Consider the following 17,072-nt stretch of genomic DNA (forward strand, 5'->3'; position numbering starts at 1 on the left):
CTTATCTTCTCAAGTGCATCATAAATTTTAAACCTAAGGGCCTGGAATAGTCTTCCCTTCCTCTGGCAGCAGAACTCTTTAAGGCTGATCATGGAGGCTACTCTGAAGTCTTACCAACCTTGTTCTCCTTAGGTTACAACTATTGTTCTTGGCTTTGTGTTCCCACAGTGCTTTGCTTTCACCTCTGACAGCAGTTCCCATTTACTGTGCATTTCTTTTGTGGTAGACAATATACTAAGGGTCTGCTATACATATTCCATCCTCCCAAACAATCCTAGAGGTAGATACTGCCATCTTCATTTCATAGAGGAGAAAATTACGTTTCTGGAAACGCCCGCCAAGTCCCTCAGTGGCAGGGGCTAGGGTTTGAAGCCTCAACATTATTGCGTTTTACCTGTGTCATGGTACTTCGTGTTTATTTGTTACTAGACCTGTGTGTTCTTCATAGTCTGCTGCTACCCTCAACAACAATTTTTCTGTCCTAGAAGATCTTAGTATTTTAATTGGGTGTAGGGGACAAATTGTTTTTAATCCATTATTCATTGATGTCCTTTTAAAAGTTTATCCACATTTGTTGTCTTGTCTCCACGATGCATGACGGAGGTTCTCTGTGTGTCTTGTTCTAGCTTTTGCTCTGCATGCCTGCAGGAATGTCTGAAGCCGAAGAAACCTGTCTGTGGGGTGTGTCGCAGCGCTCTGGCACCTGGCGTCCGAGCTGTGGAGCTCGAGCGGCAGATTGAGAGCACAGAGACTTCTTGCCATGGCTGCCGTAAGAATGTATGTGGAAGTAACATGGAAGAGTCATTATCCTGTGATGAGATGGGTAAAGCGTAGAGCTGTTGCCACGGCGTTTCTGAAGTTAGAGCATGACTAGGTGACTAACAGCACGTGTGCATGCCAGTTATCTGTGGTGATGGCTGTGCTGTTTTCATTTTTGTAACCCTACCTACTGGTTTTTTGTTTCTTTTTTCATGAGTTGGTTGGATATAGTATATATTTTAGCTTTGAAAGTCAGGAATAACTAATCCATTTGTTCCTATGAGATCTATTTTCCAAAGTATTAAACACAATTTGAATTAGAATATAATGACATTTTATGATTGTTTAAAATATAAACTGAAGCTGGGCACGGTGCACAGGTGACTTAGGAGGCTGGCAAGTTCAAGACCAGCTTCAGCAATTTAGTAAGACCCTGAGTAGCTTAGCAAGACCCCGACTCAAAAAAAAAAAAAAAATGCTGGGCTATTGCTCAGTGGTGAAGCACCCTGGATTTAAAATAAACTGTAAAATGAAGTTGGTGAGTCAAAGAAGTTATCTACTGTAAAGAGTTTGAAGGGAAACTTTATAATCTGTATCATTAGAGATATGAATTTAATGGTTAAACTTTTTAGCACTTGCTGGGAAAGAATCATGATAGAAATATGAAATCATAATTTTAATAGCATTATCTAACGTTTGAAATGCATCCATGCTCTAAACAGTACAAAAATATAAAATACCATAGGCTGCTTCTTCAGAGATTATCATCGCAAAAGCAGTTCGATTTAGAAGTCTGCCTGACATTTCTACCCTTTGGCAAATGCAGATAAAATTTTTATAAATAATAGGTATAGGATTTTTTTTAGAAAATGGGATCATACTACATATTTTGTAACGTTTTTGACTTTTGGAAGTTTTGTTTCACTTAATCGGGCAGTCCTGCTTGTCAGTTTTATTATTTTTAAAACAAGTATATAGGTGGCCATAGTATGGACATAGTTTATCTCCTTCCTTTCAGAGTGAGTTAGTATTAGGTGTATATAGCAGGGCTATTACAGTGCTATCTTAAGACTAGTTCCCATCCCTTTTAATTAGGAGCTCCTTGGTTGGTAAGCTTAAAGTTAACAAATTCTTGAGCTGGAGGTAAGACAGATTCGTCGTGGTAAGCTGGAATTCAGATAACAACCCCCCCCCCCCCCAGCAGTTGAATTTAGAAACTTTAAAATTACTGAAATAAAATTTCCTCTTCATCTTTCTTCATGCACACATGGTATTTCTTTTTTCCCCTGCCGAATGCTTTTGTTTTTCTCCATTTTAAAGATTAGTGATTGGCACACCTATAGTCCCAGCTCCTTGGGAGGCTAAGTAGAGATGACCGGAGTTTGAGACCACCTGGCTGACATAATGAGACCCAGTCTCAAAAAAAAAAAAACAAAACAAACTTGAGCACAGTGGTGCATACTTGTAATCCCAGCAACTCAGGAAGCTGAGCCAGAAGGATCACAAGTTCAAGGCCAGCCTCAGCAATTTAGTGAAGCCCTAAGGAGTTAGTGAGACCCTATCTCAAAATTAAAAAAAAAAAAAAAAAAAAATGGAGAAAGGGCTGGAGATGTGGTTCAGTGCTTCAGCGACCCTGGGTTCAATACCTGGAACCAAAAAAAGAAACCAAGAGATTAATTATTGTACCATACGGACCTCAAAAAATATTTTTGTTCCCTTACCCACCCTTTTTCTTTATTCCATACACTTTTTCTTTCTTTGTGCCTTATAGTCCTGCCTACTTGGGAGGCAGTGGCAGGATTGATTGCTGATGTGCAGGAGTTCAAAGCCTGTCTGGGCAACATAGCAAAACCCTGTTTCAAAAAGCAAACAGTGCTGGGCATGATGATGCACACATGTAATCCCAGTGACTCTGGACGCTGAGGCAGTTTAAAGCCAGCCTCAGCAATTTAGTGTCTGAGCAACTCAGTTAGATCCTGTCTCTAAATAAAATACAAAATAGGACTGGGGATATGGCTCAGTGGTTGAGTTAAAACCCTGGTACCAAAAAAAGCAAAAGCAAAAAACAATCTGGGTACAGTGGTTCACACCTGTAATCCTAGCAGCTCAGGAGGCTGAAGCCTGAGGATCGAAAGTTCAAGGCCAGCCTCAGCAACTTAGTGAGACCCTGTCTCAAAAAAAGGGCTGGAGATATGGCTTGGTGGTAAAGCACCTCTGGGTTCAATCCCTAGTACATAATACATAAATAAATAAACAAATAAATAAATGCAGTACACAGGGTAGGGGATGTCGCTCAGTGATAGAGCACTTATCCTGGCATGCACAGGCCCTGGGTTAGATTTCTAGTACTTCCAAAAAAGAAAGAGCCAAAAACAGTGCCGGGGAAGCCAGGTACTGTGGTGCACACCTATAATCCCAGCTACTTGGGAGATTGAGATAGGAGGATTGTAGGTTCAAGGTCATCCTGGGCAACTTAATGAGACCCTGTCTCAAAAAATTAAGAACTCTTAATTCTTAATTAAGAATGTAATTCCAGGGCTGGGTTTGTGGCTCAGTGGTAGAGTGTTTGCCTGGCACGTGTGGGGCCCTGGGTTCTATCCCCAGCACCACATATAAGTAAATAAAATAAAGGTATTGTGTCCAACTACAACTAAATAATAAATATTTAAAAAAAAAAAGAATGTAATTCTGGGGGGCTGGGGAGATAGCTCAGTGGTAAAGCACTTGCCTTCCATGAATGAGGGTCTGGGTTCAATCCCTATCACCACATAACAAAAAAATAAATGCAAGGATGTAATTCTATAGCTCAATGGCAGAGTACCTCTGGGTTCAGTTCCTGTTATATTTCCCCACCACCCTGCAACCTGTGATGAAGCACTTTTTGGATTTTTTTTTCCTCTTTCCATCTTGTAACCTAGATTGAGTATAGAAAACTTTTTTTAAAAACATCACTTGATTTGGAGCATGTCTATAAGGTCTTTGTATATCATGAGTAAAGCAAACCTCTAGAAGAATTCTTTTAGAGTAGAAGCAGATGTCATGGTTTTGTCAAGTGGAAAACATCGGCCTTTTTATTAATGGTTCTACAGTCACTGTTCTACCCCATCAGTATAGTCAGGAGTGTAGTGAGGTTGTTTGCCAGGGTAATGTAGGTCCAGTTTTCGTCTTGCCCTTGCTTTGGGACCATATTTGCCTGATATAAGGTGCTAACTTGTGGATTCTGATTCTTCCTATTCAAGTTCTTCCTATCTAAGATCCGAGCCCACGTGGCTACTTGTTCCAAATACCAGAACTACATCATGGAAGGTGTGAAGGCCACTACTAAGGATGCATCCCTTCAGCCAAGGTTAGTAACTCAGTCACCCCCTTAGCTGGAGTTCATTTTTTGCTACAAAATTGTTGGGTACTTTATGCTCTAGGGTTTAAAATTGATTCAAGTTTGTTGTTTTGGGGCACTCCGACGTTCACTTCAAATGTTAGCTGTGCTGTTATTTTCTAAACACTTGACCTGATTTGGAAGTGATGATCAGAATCCTTCTCTCACACAGTTAGTGAACTCTGTTCCTTTTTGATTGAAATTGTGTGGAAAGGTGTTTACAGAGAGATTTTTTTCTTCTGCCTTTCATCTTTCAGGAATGTCCCAAATCGTTACACCTTTCCTTGTCCTTACTGTCCCGAGAAGAACTTTGATCAGGAAGGACTTGTGGAGCACTGCAAATTATCCCACAGCACGGATACCAAATCTGTGGTAAGACTTTTTTATTTGAATGGGGGAATAAGTCAAACTTACAAGAAAATTATAGGATTTGTGAACTTCTGTATACCCTTCACCTAGATTTCCAAATTAACATTTTACCATAACATTTGGGCATAAGTTATAGATACCATGACTCTTAGACCCTTAAATACTTCGGCATATATCCAAAGAATAATAACATTTTTTTATAAAATTACACTTTTTGTAATTGTATTTAGAAAACTTAACATGGATACAATCTAATATCCATGTTTAAATTTTAATAGTTGTGTTCTTCATCATGATTTCCCCCTTTCCCCCCAAGAGGATGCGGGGATGGTATGGAAGTGCTGTGTATTTTAGGTGCCATCTTAGTGTCATGTGATGTCTTTGGGTCCTTTTTATTGATGGACCTTTATTTTATTTATTTAAATGCAGTTGGGTTGGGGTTGTGGCTCAGTGGCACAGCACTTGCCTTGCACATGGGAGGCACTGGGTTTGATCCTTAGCACCACATAAAAATGAAAAAACAAAGATATTATGTCCATGTATAACGAAAAAAAAAATAAATGCGGTGCTGTGGGTCGAACCCAGTGCCTCTCATGTGCTAGGCAAGTGCTCTACGCCCAAGCTCCAACTCAGGCCCAGCTTTGAGTAGTTTTGTGTAGTTGCTGTCCCCTCTAAATGGGATGGGCTAATGCAGCACCTGCTTCATTCATTTGCCTTACTAGTCTGTCCCCAAGAGCACTTGTGTTTGCAACATTTGTACCTTGGCTCTCTCCTTCCCTCCTGTGTTGAGGAAAGGCTCCTTTCTACATCTTGCTCTTTTCTCTCCTTTTTCCCCATACCAGGGATTGAACCTGGGGTGCTTTATCACTGAGCCATGTCTCTAGCCCTTTTGATTTTTTATTTTGAGACAGGGTCTCATAACTTGCTGAGGCTGTCTTTGAACTTCGTTACTCCTGCCTCAGCCTCCTAAGTTGCTGGGATAACAGGTGGGCACCTGTCCATCTCACTCTTCTTAACTGTATTCTCTGGGCTAGGTAAAGGACCCAGATTAGGACTTGGCGCATTGCCTTTCCTGTCTAATTGATGGGAAGAATATCCGATCCAGTTTGCTTTCTCTAATAGCATTAAGTTTTTTTGCTCTCCAAATTGTGGCTTTTCAGTGCTGCTCTGTCCTCTGCAGAGTCCAGCTTCTACTTCTACCATCCTGCTGACATCATGTTCTGTGTGTCCCAGCTAGTCTTTTAATAAAAGTCCTTGTTTTCCATCATCTCTGAAATTTTAAGAATTTGTTTCTTTGTAGATAGCTTTTTTTTTTTTTTTTTTTGGTACTGGGGGTTGAACTCAGGCACTCAACCACTGAGCCACATCCTCTGCCCTATTTTGTATTTTAGAGACGCGGTTTCACTGAGTTGCTTAGTGCCTCCCCGTTGCTGAGGCTGGCTTTGAATTCTCGATCCTTCTGAGCTGCTGGGATTACTTGGCTGATAGCTTATTATATGAAAAGTGGACTATAAAAAATCTCTCTCCAGGGCTGGGAATGTAGCTCAGTAGTAGAGCACTTGCTAGCATGTGTGAGGCCCTGGGTTAAATCCAAATCCCCACCACCTCAAAAAAATGGGAGCTTCTTTCCAACCCTTCCCCTAAGTCTGTTCCCCCATAGCATCAGTTGGCCTCAGTCTGTCTTTTATTTATTTTATGTATGTATGTTAAACTGGGGATTGAACCCAGAGCCCTCTTATCACTGAGCTACTCTCCAGACCTTTTTATATTATTTGAGACAGGTTCTTGCTCAGTTGCCCAAGTTGACCTCAAACTTACAATCCTCCTGCCTCAACCTCCTGAGTAGCTGGGATTACACCACACCTGGCTTCTCAGTCTTTATGGGGTTTTTTGGTTTGTTTTTTGTTTTTATTTTGGTACCAGGAATTCAACCCAGAGCCATGCCCCCAGTCCTTTTATATATATATTTTTTTCCCTTAGTTGTAGATGGACACAATATCTTTATTTTTTATTAATTTATTTTTTTGAGGATTGAACCCAGTGCCTCATGTGTGCAAGATAAGTGCTCTACCACTGAGCTACAGCCCCAGTCCCCCAGTCCTTTTTTTGTATTTTATTTAGAGACAGGATCTCACTGTGTTGCTCAGAGCCTGAGTTCCTGAGGCTGGCTTTGAATTCGTAATCCTGCCTCAGCCTTCCTAGCCATTAGGGATTACAGGTGTGCACCACTTTCTTTATGGTTTTGTAGTTTTTTCTGTATTCAGATTTGGTAACTATGTTATGCCATGGCAACAAATCAGCTTTTCAGGACATAAGACAATCACAAATAATTTATTATTCTCACCCCAAAATAGTCATTTTTCCAATATTTATATTTTTTACATAGACGATTACTAAAATTTCAATGAGCAGATGTCAGTCTGGATGGGTCATAACATCTGTTATTTTGCTTTTCTTATGATTCCAAAATGATAGTCTGGTATATCTTCTTTGGCTGCACTAGATAAGAGGAGAGAAGCGTTCTAAGCTGGTCCAGTAGCACATGTCTATAATCCCAATGGTTTAGGAGGCTGAGACAGCAGGATTGAAAGTTCAAGGCCAGACTGGGTTAAGACTTAGCCAGATAAAAAGCTCAGTGGTAGAGTGTTCCTGGTTCAATTTCGAGTACCAAAAAAAAAGTAAATTATTGTCATAAATTCTAACATCTTTGTGTGTTTATTTTTTTGCTTAACTATATATCTGTTGGTTGGTTGGTTTTTGAGTGCTGGGGATGGAACCCAGGCCATTGAGCATGCTAGGCACTCGATCTACTGCAGACGTCTATCCCTAGCTCTGTTGGTGCATGTTTATAAGATACAGTCTTGGAGGTGAATTAATTTGGGCAATGGCTAACTGCACTCATAATTTTGATAGCCCCTGTTTTCTGGTATGACAGCCTAATTTGCTTCCCCTCTCTCCTCCTTCCTTCCCCTTTGGCACCCTGAAGTTCCTCTGGTGGTTTTGTTTCTGTTGAGACCTTTTGTCCTTAAGCTTCTGGCCTCTGTCCTAGTTCCTCTCTCTCTACAGCTGCTTAGCTCTCAAGCTCTCAGCCCTTCACTTTGGAAGCCATCTTCTCTTCAGTCTCCAGGCTGTGTTCTAGCTCCACAGCTGCTTGCTGCATATTCCACTTGTTGCTCTGTTATCCAAGATTCATCTCTTGCCAGTCCCCTCTATCCCTGTGTGCCTTGCAGTTGGCTAGGGTTACATCGCTAAGCTGAAGCATGATACCATCCTCCTTCCTGAATTCTCCATCATGTGATGCTGCCACCCACTAGCTTCTCTGTCTCTCCATGGACCTCTAGTCTTCAAAGCTCAAATCAGCCTGTTGGATCGCTTTCTGGTGTGATCCCAGTCATCTGAGCATTTACTTTGTCAACATGCACATAAGGCTGTGCTGTACTTCCTGGGCTATAATTAATCTGATTATTTATTTGGTTGTTCTTGGGTTTTTTGGATCAGCTTGTGTGCTGAGTTGGAAGGCCATATTCCCACCCCCACAGGACTGGCCCCTTTTTGACTACAGTAGCCTTTCAGAAGGGATGATACTATGACTTAAGTGACCACCCACACCCACGTGTCATGTAATTGAAGCAGGAGACTTGAAGTGTTCTCTGGGATTCTGGTGTGCACAGGAAGGAGGACTAGGTGTTCCGCACTAGGTGTCAGGAAAACCATCCTGGAGGAGAGACAGCCAGCAGGTCGCAGAGGGCTGGAGTCCATTCAGAAGTCAGGTGCCTGAGATCTTGCTTCTTTGTTGAAAGGTCTGTCCAATATGTGCCTCAATGCCCTGGGGAGACCCCAACTACCGCAGCGCCAACTTCATAGAACACATCCAACGCCGGCACCAGTTTTCCTATGACACTTTTGTGGTGAGTCGTATTTCTCTCCTAGGGGACAGCAGAACTTCTCGCTGTCTCTGAGAAGAGGAAGGGGAGCCTGTCATCCAGCCTTGTCTATGGAACAGCTCCCAGGTCCTTGCATGGCAGCCGTGCAGTGTCTTCTCCTGGCAGCCACGTGATCGGAGTGCTGTTGAGATGATCTTGACAGTTACTGGAACGATACAGTGAAGCTTGCTCCTGCCCTGCCCCCATTTTGCCCCACTTTTTTCTAGGGTTGGGGGGACTGGATATTGTACCCAGTGTGGGGGGGTGGTTCTCTACCACTGAGCTACATTCCTGGTCCTTTTTATTTTTTGAGACAGGGTCTCTCTATGTTGCTTAGGGCTTTGCTAAATTGCTGAGGCTGGCTTTGATCTTTGAAGATCCTCCTGCCTCAGCCTCCCTAGCCACTGGGATTACAGGTGTTCACCATCATGCTTGGCCCTCCAGCTTTCTTTTTGTAGGTATAATTTCTGCCTGTTACACATCTTAGTTTGGGAACCTCAGGCTCTTTTTTTGTGTGTGTGCCTGAGGACCAGGCAAAGAATAGAAATGGTNTGTATCCAACTACAAAAAAAAAAAAGAAAAGGCCTCATTAAATTCCCAAGGCTATCCTATAATTTCTGAACCTATTGCCTCAGCCTCCTGAGGCACTGGGATTATAGGTGTGTCCCATCATGCCTGGCAGAGTAGTGTTTACTCTTAATGGCTGTATTTCAGGATATGACAAAAATTCTTTCCTAGGTTGTCAAAAAGAATATTGATTCTCAGGGCTGGGAATGTGGCTCAGTGGTAGACTGTTTAACTAGCATGTGTGAGGCCCTGTATCCGGTCCCCAGCACTGTAAAAAACATAGATTTATTCTTGCCAGGCGTGGAGGTACACAACCCTGTAATCTCAGCAACTCAGAGACTGAGGCAGAGGATCGAAAGTTAAAGGGCAGCCTTGGAAATTTAGTGAGACCCTGTCTTAAATTTTTAAAGAAGCCAGCTCAGTGGGTAGAGTGCCCAGGGATCAATGTGGGGGGATACACAGGGCATGGTGGTACCTATCTGTAATCCCAGATGCTGGGGAGTTGGAGGCAGGAAGATGACAAGTTCAAGGCCAGCCTCAGCAGCTTAGCCAGACCCTGTATCAAAATTAAAAATAAAAAGTGTTAGGGAAGAGACTGGGTTCAATTCCTGGTATCAGAAAAAAAGTATTGTGTCTGACAATGTCTAAAACTCCAGACTTCAGGATAAGTATCCTTTTCATTAGTGCTGTAATGATGGATACAGTTCCTAAAAATGCCCGAGTAGATAATTTTGCCTCATTAAAGAAGAGTCGTTTTACTGTATTTCTGCTGTACCTTATGGCCCTCAGAAACCCCTGTCCTTCCTTGGCACTGAGGTCCGTGCTGACTAATGACTCTTCAGTCTGCATATGTCTGCCTTCTGGATCCATGAGCTAAACTGAGCGTGCTGACTATTGTCTGTGGCAGGCTCTGTGTGCTGCCCAGGCCTCCAGTGGAGGAGGCAGCACAGACTGAGAGATGAAGTAATTTGTCCATTTAATGCAGATGATGGGCTGGGGTCCCTGGCAGCTCTCACTAGACCCTATTGCTGGGGTGTTCTCCTGCTGAGGGTCTGTGCAGCTAGGACAGTTGCTGAGTGTGTGTTTCTTGCCCTCAGGATTACGATGTTGATGAAGAGGACATGATGAATCAGGTGTTGCAGCGCTCCATCATCGACCAGTGAGCAGAGTCCTTGCTTTCCGTCTCGTGTTCTAGAGCTTCCATTACATGTTAAGTGTGAAACCTTTGACTCCTACACCTTAACTGTACAACAGACCTGGAAATGAGCCATGGCATTGGGACAGGGTCACTTCTGATGGGGGGAACGGGTCCCCGGGTCAGAGCCCTCTTTTCCTTTGGGCTCTCGCCAAAGCTATCTTCCCCACTGTTAAACTTGTTTTGTCACCTGGTTGAGTCGCATTGGTCCTCAGTTAATTCCTAGAGCTTCTGCTGCCTCTTCTGGAAGAAAATCCAGCTTCTTCACCTCCATGTGTTCTTGTTTCACACTGTTCCTCCCATCCAGTATTCAACTCTCAGATCCTTTGAGCCAGCCAGGACCTTTTCTGGGTCACAAATAGCACAATGAAACAAGCGTCTCCTTTCCTTGCCCTGAGGTTTATGAGCTGTAGCCACAGTGCAGCCGACCAGGGCTGACACTCCTCAGTGGTGGAGCTGCCTGTCCATGGGGTGGGCAGTGGCTGCTAGAAGCTGAAGTTTGTACCCTGGGAAACATTTCAGGAACCCTCTTGGGGTGAACATTCTGGGTTTTGCATGATTTGATGCTGGAAATTTTATTAGTGATATTTTGCTACACTCCTGCAAACCCTTAGAATTAACTGGTTCAGTCTTAAATGCCTGCATGGTGCCTTTTTTTTTAGGATAAGGTATAACCATATATTTTTAGTGGAGGTGTTTCTAGGTTAGGAAAGTTAAACAGCATTTTTCCATAAGTGGGGAAGGGAGTCAGCTAAGAGAGCGGGAGGGCCATAGCTTTTTGGTTTTCAAGCTAACAAAGTATTTTCAGATGACTGGGTCACATTTACCTTTCTCTTTGAGGGCTTGTGTACATTCTTGTCCTGAAGCATGAAAAGGAGATAAAATGATTAAAAGGAAAAAGGTGTGGGGGATCTGGTGGCTACTAGTTCTTTTATCTTTTACTTGGTAACTTAGATTAAACTGAGCATTATTTTACTGTCACAAATGGTTTCTTTATGACACTTGTTTCACCATCCAAATTGCTGTTTTAAAACCCTGGATTTCAACTCTGAGAGAGGCTGTGGTGCACCCTGTTGTCTCTTACAAGACACACTGACTGCAAGGCACAGCACGCCCTCTGACGAGAAGTTAATAAAAGCTGTGTACTGGGAACGTGGTTCAGTAGCTGTTCGAGAAGCTTGAAGCTGAGCATGTTTCATGAATATTAGTTCCAAGATAAGAGCTGCCAGCTACTGTATAGGAGCAGAATCTCTGATGGACCAAAAGGCTTATGGATTTGGTTCATTCTTTTGTGTCACACATCTCCAGTTTGAATATGGCAGTTTTTTCCTGGTCAGTGGCCAAGGTTGCAAATGGCTTTGGGCCTGTACCCTATTGCTGTGAGCTCTTCCCACCCACCATAAGAGCTAACTGCAGTTGCCTAATAACCAGCAAAGACGGGGGCCTTTTTGGGCCATGTAGTTTTTTTCTGATTTGTTATTACTTGTGAGGACCTACATGTTAAGGTCAGCTTCTTTACTGTAACTTCTGGGAAAAGTTCACTCAGACCTCCCTGAATTGAGATTGTCTCGGTAGAAACTTGGAGGGAAGTTTGATAAACCCTTCATTGGAGGGGATTGAGAAGAGCACGGACATCTCACTGGTGGAACCAAGAAACTAATTTCCTTGTATTAAGTGCACTTCATGTATTTCTAATAAGATGACTTTCCAGAAAGTGAAATTTGTTATGTTCTGGCTTTTAAAAGGTGAAATATAAATAAATTTCATAATTTATCCAGCTGGTGAGCTGTAGTGCCTGTTTTCATTGAATACCATTGGCTGAAGTCTGGACCTGGGGACCTCCAAACGGTTGCTATTCTGGGGGAATTTTCTGTCCCTGAGTCCAGCCTGGTTTCCAGTTATAGGTCTGACCCCAGCTGGGCTTCACGGGGGTCTGCCAGTCCTCTTTTTTAAAATGGATACAGCACACACTTCTCAGAGTTAAGAGGCTCCAGCGAGGCAAGAGATGACATTTTTGCATAGAGAAGGCTTTAGACACAGCTTTCACTACGTGTGGTGGAGCAGCAGTGCGGGTGTTCAAGGGCAGCCTTCTGCAAGCTGACATTTCAGGTCCTGGGTGCTTCTAAGTGCTGCACTCTGCCACCAGCAGACGTCCAGCCAGTGCTGCTTCCAGAACAGGGGGCTAATGATATTTGCCTCTAAAGGATATTAGAATTCAGAGAGCAGAGTGTGTGGAACCCTGGCCATAGTGCTGCTCTGTGGCACTCTGCTGCTGTGCTGCCTCCTGTTTCCCCATCCTGGTCCCAGAGACTCTTAAATTTATTTAGTTATTCATTTGTGTATGTATTTTGTGGTGCTGGGAATTGAACCCAGAGCCTCATGTCACATCCCTAGCCCCAGGATTTTAACATGGCCATGCTACCCTGGAGGCTAAGGTAGGAGAATCACAAGTTTGAGGCCAGCCTGAGCAACTTAGCAAGACCCTGTTGCAGTCAAAGGGTGTGTGTGTGTGTGTACTCAGTGGTAGAGCAAGAGCACTTGCCTGGCATGTGGGTCCCTGGGTCCAATCCCCAACACTGCAAATAATGATGATAATGTGGCCCAAACTGCCCATCGTCCCCGCTCCACCCTGACTTCTCCCTCTTGTGTTTCATTCCATCTTGCAGTGGACTGCAGCAGTAAGCTATCCAAGACACCTGGAGTCCTTTCATGCCCTGCACCCATGCAGACCACCTTTACCTAAGCATCAGTCCAGTCCGGGACTGTGGTTACAGGTCAGGAAGTTGGGAACTGGGCTTTCATTTCCTTGAGGTCTTTTATATGCTAGCAATAAAAGCACTTACCATTACCAGCACAGGTCAAGGAAGTGACATTTGCACTGAGACCAGAATGAAATGAGGCACTATCCCAGTGACCACATGGGGGGAGAGCATTCTGCACAAGTCCAGAGCACAGGTGTTAACTTGAGGCACTGCAGCAGAGGAGGCCCAGGAGCCATGGCGGAGTGGGGAGAAGAGTAAGTTGGGGTGTGGGAGACAGATGGCAGAGTCCACTGCCCAGACTTGGCTTTTCTCCCAGTGAGATGGGAGTATTGGAGGATTCTAAGTGACCTAGGCCCCTGGCTGCATTTGGAGCAGGGACCAGGAGTAGCTGCTGCAAGAATCAGCAGATGATGGTGGCTGGATCCATGTGGTGGTGGTGGTGAAATCTGGGTTAGGTATTGAAGGCAATGTGAAAGCAAGAGGGGAGCATGGGTCAGTGGAGGTATCCCCACTGAGCTGGGGGAAGACTGCAGGAGGAGAGCTGGGGGAGACATGTTTATGACCCGTGCTTTGTCTAGGCCTGAGATTCCAAGTTCTAGCGTCATGCATAGGTACAGAAAGTGCCAGTCCTCAGGCAACTTCAGGAAATGAAGTAGGATGTACCTCAAATGCTGTTAAGTAACAGAGAGTACCTGATGATGGCAGTTAATCTGATGTCCACAATGCATGGGGGCTGGGGTTGTGGCAGAGCACTTGACTGGCATGTGTGAGGCATTTGTTCAGTCTTCACCGCATAAAAATAAATAGATGTGTCCATCTATAACTAAAAGATCTCTTTTTAAAATGCCTGTGGATTGAACTTCGTTGAAATGTCTTAGTAAATTTGTACATTTATTTTAAATAAATACATTAAACATACTTGAATATTATTTATATATAAATATATATAACCAAAAATAAGTACATATTTGAATATTGTCATCTGCAATGATAAAACTGCTTAGAGTTAGCTGGGCACGGTGGCACACACCTGTAATCCCAGCTACTGAGGAGGCTGAGGCAGGAGGATGGCGAGATCAAAGCCAGCCTCAGCAAGGGCGAAGCACTAAGCAAGTCATTGAGAGCCTGTCTCTAAATAAAATACAAAGTATGGCTGGGGACGTGACTCAGTGGTCGAGTGCCCCTGAGTTCAATTCCCGGTACCAAAAAAAAAGTGCTTACATTCAGTTTGGCCAAAAAAAAAAATATTTTTTCGTAGTGGAAAACTGACCAGTTTCTTGTGTTCAGGAACACACAGCATTGTACTCAAGCACTTACGAACCAGCCCTCAGCTGGAACTGTGGGGTCACACGTCATTCAGATTTAATCGCAGACTGGTAAGTCTTCATGGTACAGGATCAGTAAATGGGAGCTATTTAGTAAACAATAAGTCGCTTCCTAATTCATGAAGAAACTAGAAACCATGATCCAGAGGAGTATCTGGACCTTTCCTCCTTTCTCCACGGTGCCTTTCCCTCTCCCCATCACCTCAGTGTCCTGCTGCTGCTTTTCCCAGATGCACAGTAAGAGTGAGGAAGTCACGCCCGCCCCTGCATGCAGCCCAGCGTCCCACCACTCACAGCGCGTCTGTCCGGCTGACCGTCCTCACACTCCTGCTCATCTCCCAGTCTTGCTCCTCTGCACAAGACTGTGCCTGACTTGTGCACCTTGGCCTTCCATACTTACCTCTGAGTAGACTGAATAAATATTCCTAGAATCGAAATGGAACTACATGGGGACATTTTCCACCGGATATTTTCTTTCCATGGTGATTGCTCCGTCCAGAATGAGAGCCAGACAGTGGTAAGGAGAGCCTGAAGGGGGCAGCATCTCTCTGAGGAAGTAAGTCCTCAAAATGAAACCAGAACTTGGAAGACGGAGGAGGCCAGACTCCTGGACAGGCTAAGGTGGCTGCCTACCCAGGTTCTCCATAAGGTCCCTGCCCCCCACTTCCCTTTTTCTTTTCCCCCACCCCCGTACTGGAGCTTGATCTTGGGTACTCTACCACTGAGCTACATCCCCAGCCTTTTTTTTTCTTTCTTCTTTTTGGAGACAGTCTGAGATACCCAGGCTGTCCTCGAGTTTATGATCCTCCTGCCTGAGCCTCCCACGTCACTGGCATTACAGGTGTGCCTCACTGTGCCCCACTCCCCTCCTGCCTTTTTTTTTTTAAATATATATATATATATTTTTTTTTTTTTTAAGTTGTAGATGGACACAGTACCTTTATTTTTATGTGGTGCTAAGGATCGAACCCAGGGTCTTGCACGTGCTAGTCGAGTGCTCTACTGCTGAGCCACAGCCACAGCCCTCCCCTCCTGCCTTTATTCCTCTCCTATTATCTCCTGGCCTTCCACTGTGCCTGCTGCCTACCCCGTGAGGCTCAGCTGGGCGCCAGGAATAGAGGAGTGAGGGTGATGCTCATCCTCTTCATTCCTGGTTCCTGACAATTTTGTTTGATCCTTCTCTGGCTCCTGAAAGGTGATCCAAACATTCAAGTTATATCAGAAAAGCGGGTCTCAATCTCAGCCAGCCCTGCAGGAGGGATGCTGACCACATTCCTGTTGCTTGGCCAAGGGGGCGGAGGCCAGAGAGGGAAGGAGTCCTGGAGCCAGAAAGTGAATGACTTCTAGTACAGTCCTGAGCTCAGACCTGCAGCCTCCAGCACAGACTGCATGGGGTCTCCTGTCCCAGTATCTGCATTCAGTAGGTGTGACCTGACAAATTATTCTAATCTCTTTGTTCTTGGGTTCTCATCTGTAAAATGAGACTTTACAAAAATGTCTTTCTCATAGTGTTGTAGGGACCCAGTAGAATAATCCATGGAAAGCACTAGAACAGAGCCTGACACAGAATCAGTGTGTAACAAATGTGAGCTACTGGGTGGGAGTGTATGGTGGAGCGCTTGCCTAGCATTCCTGGGCCTGGATTCCATTTCTAGTACCACTAAATAAATAGAGATGAGCAACAAATGTCACCATTGTTTGTCTCATCCCTTCCTGAGACCTCTCAATGCCTAGTCCCACCCAAGAAGGCAAGTTGTGGCTGGGCAAGGTGGCACACACCTATAATCCCATTAACTGGAGGCTGAGGCAGGAGGATTGCAAGTTCAAGGCCAGCCTCAGCAATTCAGTGAGGCCCTAAGCAACTTAGCAAAACCCTATCTCAAAGATAAAAAATAAAAGGCCGGGGCTGTAGCTTAGTGGCAGAGCACTGGCCTAGCATGTGTGAGCTGATGGCATGTTCTCCAGCACCTCTGTGGTTCCTGGCAAGGAAACACACCTGGTGTCTCAAGGAAACGTCAGGCAAGTCCAAATCGAGAGTGTCAGTCTGCAAAACAGCCGGAACTCCTCCAAGATGTCAGGCTCTGTGAGGACTAGAGAGGTGTGACAGAAGGGCCCTGGATTCTGGGTTGGAAAGGATGTTATGGGGGCTGGGGCTAAGGCTCAGTGGCCAAGGGCTTGCCTGGCACGTGGGAAGCCCTGGGTTCCATCCTCAGCACCACATAAAAATAAATAAAATAAAGACATTGTGTCCATCTATAATTAAAAACTATTAAAAATAGGATGTTATTGGGACAATTGATTGTGGACGATGGTATTATACTGTATCAATGCTGGGTTTCCTGACTTTGATACTTTTACCAGTTATGTAGAGAATGACCTTGTTCTTGGCAGATTTGTATTTATACCCTATATTTAGGGTATAAATATACCTACATGGGTAAAAGGTCCTGACATCTCTGGTCAACCCAGATGTTTCCAAAAATAGCATATGTAAATAAATACACATACACAAGGAGTTAGGGCATGACAGAGCAAATAAGCACAGTGTTAAGAATTACAATGCGTGGCCTGGGGTTGTGGCTCAGCAGTAGAGCACTCACCTTGCTCGTGCAAGACCCTGGGTTTGATCCACAGCACCACATACAGAAATGAACAAGTGAAATAAAGGTGTTGTGTTCAACTACAACTAAAAAATAAATATTTTTTTAAAAAGAATTACAATGCAAAAATTATAATGCAACTTTTTTTTTTCAACACTGGGGGTGGACCCCAGGGGCGCTCTACCACTGAGCTACA

At 44.1% G+C, this 17,072-nt stretch overlaps 1 protein-coding gene across 2 annotated transcripts; it reads left to right on the forward strand.

The window, feature by feature from the left end:
* On the forward strand, positions 1-11,966 carry Rnf114 (ring finger protein 114). 2 transcript variants are annotated; one of them, XM_015479477.2, is made up of 5 exons: positions 580-777; positions 3,999-4,105; positions 4,393-4,507; positions 8,305-8,412; positions 10,092-11,966. In XM_015479477.2, exons 1-5 carry the CDS (start codon positions 595-597, stop codon positions 10,155-10,157), a joined length of 579 nt encoding a protein of 192 aa, XP_015334963.1. In that variant the 5' UTR covers positions 580-594; the 3' UTR covers positions 10,158-11,966. The 2 variants fall into 2 exon arrangements, with proteins under 2 accessions (XP_048666792.1, XP_015334963.1); XM_048810835.1 differs by lacking the exon at positions 8,305-8,412 and having other exon boundaries at positions 1-777.
* The last annotated feature ends 5,106 nt before the right edge of the window (positions 11,967-17,072 follow it).

The sequence above is a fragment of the Marmota marmota genome, unplaced genomic scaffold (genome assembly GCF_001458135.2).
Source record: "Marmota marmota marmota unplaced genomic scaffold, marMar, whole genome shotgun sequence".
In the NCBI taxonomy this organism is placed as follows: domain Eukaryota; kingdom Metazoa; phylum Chordata; class Mammalia; order Rodentia; family Sciuridae; genus Marmota; species Marmota marmota.